General features: G+C 37.3%; 1 protein-coding gene across 1 annotated transcript in view; it reads left to right on the top strand.

Annotated features, from left to right (window-relative positions):
- Positions 1 to 8,007, top strand: part of TRPM6 (transient receptor potential cation channel subfamily M member 6) — a 73,158-nt gene that overhangs the window by 13,771 nt on the left and 51,380 nt on the right. Inside the window, 4 exon segments of the mRNA XM_017735340.1 lie at positions 2,769 to 2,903; positions 3,423 to 3,476; positions 5,877 to 6,017; positions 7,314 to 7,448. Coding sequence (XP_017590829.1) covers positions 2,769 to 2,903; positions 3,423 to 3,476; positions 5,877 to 6,017; positions 7,314 to 7,448 — 465 coding nt within the window.

Below are 8,007 nucleotides of genomic sequence, written 5' to 3'. Positions count from 1 at the left end.
GAGTGACATTTGATGGTTTCAGCCTGAGAGCAGGCTGATCCACCCCAACAGGATATTAGGAAAAATTTATTCAGAAAAGCATTGTCAACTGTTGAAACAGCCTGCTCAGGGATGTGTTGAGTCATCAACCATGGAACTACTTAAAAGACATGTAGATGTGGCACTTCGGGACAGGGTTTAGTGGCGGGCTTGTTAGTATTAGGTTTGCTGATTGACTTGATGATCTAAAGATCTTTTCCAAATTAGGTGATTCTATGATTCTGTATGTGTGTGTAAATAATGAATAACATTTTCCTGATCCCCACCTCTTCAACACAGAAGGGTTTAGAGAGCTATTATGCAGTTCAGCCTCTTTGCTCCTGGCTTTTCCAAGGGGATTATCTGTTCAGTTTTTCCATATTTTTGACAATATTTCCTTCTGTTCTGTGTACTTGAATTTTCAGGTGTAAAAGTCATCTTTTGGAATAGGTAGATCAGCACTCAATATTCTCATTTAGATATTTAGTGAAAAACTATTATTTTACAGGTTGTTCTATGTTAATCTAAGGATAAATCCTAATAGGCTCTATGCCTTTTTAAAGTGATTTTAACTTATATCCAGCTTATATTCATCATTACAGAAGATAGATCAGCTAGAACCTTTTTCTGACTGTCACTGTCGAAATTCTGGTAGAGTTCAGATTTCAGTCTACAAAGTAACTACCTTGCTTTCACTTATTCTACTGTATTTTAAAATGTTGTTATTATTGTACTTTTGTTATATTTGTCCTTACAAAGTTCTAACTGTATTGATATGCCATACTTTGACAACTTTTTTTTTTAACAATTGGCATATTTCATATCTACTGTCTTTGATGCTGCTGTTAAAGGGGCTGATTTCAGCTGTACTTCAGTTCTCTGGGAACTCTTAGGTGAATACCACATGGTCCTGACCATTTACCACTACCACTTTATGGATGGCTTCTATAATATTCTCTACTGACATTTCAATTTGACACAGTTCCTCAGATTTTTCTGCCATAAAGAACAACTTAATATAGGACTTTCCCAGCCTGTTCTGTAGTAAGCAGTGATGCAACAAATTAGGTTGCTATGTCTGCAATAGTCTTGAGTGTTTCTTTTATACCTTGGCCCAATAGATCCTCAGGCAGTCCCCCTACTCCCTTGCCTCTGCTTCTGGAACGTTTGAAAAAATTGATGTATCTGTTCATGTCTATTTCAGTACAATGTTCAGCACTATTTTGAATAAAAGCCTGTGGGTCAAATAAAAATTATGTTCTCCCCTTCAAGTAAGATTTAAAGACATCATAATAAACAAGCCTCACATCTCTTGCTGCTTCCCCAAGCAAAATTTAGGAAGACATACACTCCTGAATGTTTTTCTTTTCTAAGCAGGGAAAAAAACCCCAAACCAACTATTTTTTTCTTGCACTGAAAAGAAAAAAAAAAAACCAAAGAAAATGTACAAGGATGGTTTTAAAGTTTGCCTTTAACTTTTAGTTGCTTTCTTAATTAAAGTGAAGCAACCCTCTGACTGTCAGATTCTGCCGGACCTGCAGCTGTCAGAGGCTACAGCTTCTGCAGTGTTACTGTGGTTGTGTGTTCAAATTTTGAGTTACATATCTAAGGAGCAGTTTTGAGGGGGTTGTCTGTGGAGTCTTATAATATTTCTGTCTATTTAAGTGTTTCAAGGCAACATGCACAATTTTCCACATATTGTGGCCATTTCTTTTTCTAACTCTAGTCTTAGAAGTTCAGAAGGTAAAGGTTATAACCATCTGTGACTATGTTTCTGCTTAAGTGTCAACTCCATCTCAAACAGACTTCATACCAAAGAATACCATTCTAATAGTTATCAAAGAGCTGCTAACCTCATCAGACACGCTGCCAGCTCAAGGACTGTTAGAATAAATTTAATACAGGAATGGCCAGTCACTCTCAGATATTTCTGGAAGAAAACCCAGTGATTCAGGATGAGTGCATAAGTTTTCTTTTTTACATGTAAGAATTCTGTAACATTTATTGGTCATCTTTTAACATAATTTCTGTCAAACCTCTATATATACATGGAATGCGCTATTTCCAAGTTAGCACTAGCACCTGCCTCTTAATGTGCCAGCCTCCTCATTCTGCTCACCCCACTGCATTTCCTGGGCATATGTGCCCTGTAAAAAAAGTTTATATGGATTTATATGAACCTCATATGTCTAACTCCTTTGCCATTTTGCATGCATAAGCCCTGTTAAGCTCTGTTCAAATGCCATGAGTAGAGTGCCTTCACCCTTTGGACGCTTCTTGTAGTTAGGCTTCGTGTTTCTTTGAGGGAGTTTATTCTAACACTCGTACTCTCTCATATTTGAAAAAAGGTTTGCTTTAAAGAACCTGCAGTTCTGTAGAGACTTCTCTATAGTACTTTGAAATAGCTTTTGTCATGTGTCAATAAAAAACCCCCACTTTCCTCTGTGTCCTGCATTATCATATGTTGTCTTCTGAAGTGAATTAGAGAGTAGAGAAAGCATTGTCAGAGTTTGTTTGTAAAGTTACATTTGTAGAGGTATGTAGATGTTGGATTTATGGAAAATGTTTTTCTTTCCCTCTGTTGGCTTTTTACACAGATGTTTTGTCCAGCATATTTTTCTTTTGTACTTGCACTTTAAATATACACAGAGACAAGTCATTGTGGTGGAGAGATTACTAGCTCCAGGAAAGTTTTATTTATTTCTAAAAGTAACGTTCTAATGTTTTCCATCAACTTGGTCCATCTGGAGGTTGGTGCCTTGGAACAGGCAATGCTGAATGCTTTAGTCATGGATCGTGTGGATTTTGTGAAACTATTAATAGAACACGGAGTGAACATGCACCGTTTTCTTACCATATCTCATTTGGAAGAACTCTACAATACAGTGAGTATTTAAAATTCCAGTGTACAACTTTAGATATGAAAGCCTGGAAACAATACTGTTTTGCTTAAGAGATCTGATGGTTAGGTCACATTTGTATGAAGGATTTTTGAAAAAAACCAAAAAGAAATAAACGGGTTTGGTTGTTTTTGATGGTAGTGTGGGGGTTTGGGAATGGTGTGCAAGGCTGTTATTTTTGATTCACTGTCATGAACCAGACTGAGTACTCATTGGAAGCTGACGAGGAGTATGTTCAGATTTTAATCTGGTATGTAATATATGCTTACCTTGCTGAAAATGGTATGTTGTTTAGACCAAAGCTATACCAGTTTCAGATTTAAGATAGTAGAGGTGTTGCAGATTGTTGTTGAAATATTTTTGAAAAGATTTGTGAGTAGAGTGGGGAGAGTTTGAATCACAGTAGTTTATTCTGTAGATATTTTTAGCTGCTTTCTTATAATGTATTGATTTTCTAGTGTAGAATGACATGTTTGTTTACTGTGTTTTCTATTCCCACCACAGAAACAAGGACCATCAAATCTCCTTTTATACCATCTAGTTCGAGATGTGAAACAGGTAATAGACATAGTGAAGGCTGGGGACAAAAACACTAGATTAGAACTTCAGTGTCCACTGGCAAGCTGGTATTAGATAATACAGGGAAATCTTAGTAATAGAATTGATGGCTTCATTATTACAGTCCTATATCTGCTAAATGGTTTCATCTTAATTCCACTGACCCCCTAAGCAATTAACCAACATATTGCTGCTGAGGCTCCCAAGGGTCCCATACCTTAATTTCAAAGCCAAGCAGTTCGTGTAGATCAGACTCTCTTTCTCACATTACTAAATTGACGTTTTGAAGTGATTGTACAAAAGACTTAATGAATTAGTGCAGTAATTATGCTCATTGCTTTAAGGTTGTCTACTTTTCCCCCAAAGTTAAAGAAGTCATTCCTTGTTAGAGCAGTAACAAAAAGATACTGTGACAAGAGATAATATTTTGATGTTCTGCATTGCCTAGGACAACAGAAGGTGGCAGTGGATGACTACTGCATGGGGCACTGGTTCCATTAGAAATTTAATAGCAGCCCTGTTATTTATTGTTATTATTGTTATTATCATTAGTTTATTTCACAGTTCTGTTGTCTATTGTACCTGAATAAGGTACATGGCTAAGCACTGCTTAGCCAGGAAGGGATGAGCTGTTCTTTATGCATCTAGACTTCAACAAAGGAGATTCCTAGATCCAAATCTAGACTAACTGGCTAATTATTTCCAGGGTATGATTGCTAAGATAAAATGAAATGGTAAGTCTGACTGTTTGCAGGGTTCTGTCGGATTTGTGGTATGATTTTGTTGTTGTGGGTGACTTTCATGTCAATCCTGTTTACGGTTCTTTAGATAGATGTAAGGTATCCTGGTCTCCATAACAAACCATTTTCTGTGTTTTTCCACACTGATTAATATATTCAAGATCTAATCTATGTTATAAATCTGGAAGATCTATGTATTGAAACATCTAAATCTTGAAAAAACAGCGAGCTTTTCCAGGCTGAGAAACCTCTCTTCTTCACTGAAGTGATTGATATGACCCCTTCCCTAAAATCCATCTATATATGGCTCTATATATCTCAGGACACTTTGGGAAAACCCAGTAAGTGATCTATAGAGAAGCTTTTGGCATTTGATATACAGTAATGGCATTAGTATAAAAAATGTCTGCACAATTTCAAGACTTTCTATGCCATTGTGTAAGCTAAACTTGGGACCTGTAAACAGGTCTAAATGCTGAAAAGCCTTTTTCACCTGAGCTTCTGTAAGTAAAAATAAGTGCTCTGTGCTTCTGTTGTGCAGTTGCAGTCTGATTAAAAATGGTGACACTGTAGTTGGGACAGTCAGCAGAGCGATGTGACCATGAATTACAGAATATTTTCTTCATTAGTGTGGCCAGCTTTGATGCTGCTACTTTTGAAGAAACATACATTGCAGTCTGCTCTGATGACATAAAAGATGGGGATAGTGCAGAGAAGTATCTACAAGCGCAGGTAGTCAGAAATAGTTGCCTAACTCTCAATGACAGACCTGATAAACTATTTTGAGATGTGCTTTTGCCCCAGAGTGCTCAGCATGTTGATGCCTTCTGTAACCTGGGGCTGAGTGGCCCTAGCTGAGTGTACTGAGGCTTGCTACTGGAGTCTATTGAAAAAACACCCTCAGTCCAATGGAGTAAAAGACTTTTCACAGTCTGAAAGGCATACGCTGCTAGGAATACATAACATCTCTCATCCCATTCATATGCAGGCCACTTTTTCACTTCAAGGAGTTGTAGTTTAAGGTTTTACCAGTCATTTTTAAAATCTGCATGGAATGTAATTTGTTCTTCAGAGAATTTGTCACAAACCTTGGGTCTTGGAAGGACAGTGGAGGTAAGATGGGCAATGGTGCTTTAAACAGAAGTGGTGAGAGACTCAGAAGGTAGAGCTAGTGCCTGTACTACTGTTCTCCTAGTTGGCAAGACAGCCTTGAGCCTCAGCAAGATATTTCCAGTCTCTAGGAATTACTCTGCAACATTAAATACATGCTTCATCTACTTCTTCAATTTGAATTAATCAAAGTACTTAATCATACCATGCTAGTTTTCTCTTGTTATGGGAAGGTTTTTATCAGTACCTCTGCTGTTGGTGCTTATCCTGAAGAATTGTTATCCTCCCTGTTGGATGCAGCTGATCTTGTGAACATTGCAATGTATGTCCCTATGCAATGTGGGTACAGTGAACTGCAGACATCACTTTTCCCTCTTTCTGAGGGGAGTTCCATATTTGTAATGAATGTGCACATATGAATGAATGTGAATGATGCAGGAGCTCTCAGTTGCACATTTTTCCAGTTTTCCCTTACAATAGGAGAGCTGTGACGTGGTTGAATGTTGCATATAACAGCATCATGAAATGTTTGTGACATCTGGTGTTTCAGAACAGCCTTTCTTTGGATTACAAGATATCACTCATTGACATTGGACTAGTGATAGAGTACCTCCTTGGTGAAGCTTATCGGAGCAGCTACACAAGGAAGAATTTCCGAATTCTCTACAATGATCTCTACAGAAAACACAAGGTAGCTTCTTCCAAATCACCGGTCACCAAGAAAAGTCAAAATGCGACACCTGAAAATAGCTCAGGTTGTCATCATGGTTTGTCTGAAGAGCATCATTTAAATGTATGCCATGCTTGTCTGAGAACTGTGGAGAGGTTGTAAATAAAAGAGAAAAATCCTCAAGACTAGTGATTGTTAAATTATTTATTAGTTCAGTAAATTTACCTTCGTTTGCAATGTCTGGGTTGTGCTTTGTCTATCATCCATCAGTAAGGAATGATGAGATCATGCCAACCACTGTTTTCCCTTTTTTGAAACAGTTCCATTTCCATTCTTGCAGCTTGAACCACAGCATGGAAATACTGAATTCCACTGAATTAGACCTAGGGCATGTCAGCATTCTCCCTGGTGGTTTTCCAAAATCAGCAAATTAAAAGCAGCCTAAACTTCTCAATAAATTAGCTGAATGTCATTCCCAACATCACAGAAGGAGAAAATTTACTGCATAAGAATGATCCCCAGTTTTTGGAGTAGAACTGGACTTTGAAATACTTCCATATGTTTAAAAACAAACAACAAAACCCTCTCAACCCCATGAACTCTTTCTATGACTAAGAGAAGAACCTCATAATGATCAGGGAAAATGAGAAGAAACAATGAGACCTATGAGTCGGAGTGAATATAAACACAGAGACAGAGCTTCCTGTGTGTCACTAGTTTTCAACACGATGCTTAAAAAAGATGTGAGCAATTGTAACACCTTTCGCTCTTTCCTAATGAAGTATGACCTTGACAGGGATAGGTGAAAACACATAATCTTATAACAAGGAATTGCTGGGAAGAGCATTACTGATTCAGATGCTAACATTCTTCCCTCTTAGCCAACACTGAACAAAATTTACAGAGATTTTACATGTGCCATCCTTCAGAGGAAATTGTAAGCAAAATGTTCAGAGATTTCTGTCTTTCAAACAGCTTATGGCACATTTGATAAAGGGCAGCTCTCAGAAGAGCTTCCAGACTGGGTGATTCCAGCTGTTGCAACTCTGTTGTTGCAATTCGTGGATGCTATGTGGAAAATCAGTATTTTGAATTCAGAGACTCAGAAAAATGTATTTTTCTTTAACTGATATGTGAAACAGGCCATTTTTTCCCTTGATGGTATAAGTTCCAGTGGCAGTTATGGTGATTGTTGAGTCACTAGTTTTTGAATAACATCAGTTTCTACATGCACTATTAGAGTCAGCAAGTACCAGCAAACTTTATTTCTAATTTGCATTTCTCTCCTCATGTTTTATGGTTTGCCTTTGGATCTAGAGAGTGGTGTCCAGCTTGCCTCAAAGCCTGTCTCATTCCTTTCATCATAGTAATCAGATGGATAGTGGAATGGGATCTACCGAAAGTACTTTGCATTCTCAGTTCTTCAGAACTGCACAGCCTTACAAATACAAGGTAATATTGCTTATTCTAGACTTTGCTTAGGATATATTATGCTGATAATTATTTTACTGACAAATTTTAGACATGTTGGTCAGGCTCCTTGTTTTCATAATTCTACTTAAATTGCAGTGGAAACAAGGCTTTACTGCTCACTGCTCATGAAGTACAAGTCTTGCAATTTTAATGGTGAAATCAAGCTCAGACTCCTATGATAGTTTTTTAACTTCCATCCATTAGTTGCTAAGGGCTTCAATTTACTGGAATGTAGTATCACCAAATTTCTGATTATCAGGCATGTGTGAAAACTCTTCTGATTTGGAAGAAATGTGGGAGTTCTCTGACTCTCCTAATGCTTTGTCATGATTGTTTATTAAAGTGCTAGACTAAGCTTGTTAAGAAGAGGTACTTCTCAAATATTTGGAAATGGGGACAGAGTATTTTCTTTCAAAGAAAGAATGACAAAACAGCAAAGATTGGCATTCATTCATATCTATCTTATTTATCTATCTTTCTATCTGTCTGACAAAACATAAAGTAGAATAAATTTAAATGGCTGTGTTGGAATTAGAGC

Source organism: Corvus brachyrhynchos, unplaced genomic scaffold, assembly GCF_000691975.1.
Source record: "Corvus brachyrhynchos isolate BGI_N302 unplaced genomic scaffold, ASM69197v1 scaffold22, whole genome shotgun sequence".
NCBI classification, from domain to species: domain Eukaryota; kingdom Metazoa; phylum Chordata; class Aves; order Passeriformes; family Corvidae; genus Corvus; species Corvus brachyrhynchos.
The sequence above is the reverse complement of the archived record's forward strand: the minus strand, read 5'-3'. Positions and strand labels throughout refer to the sequence as shown.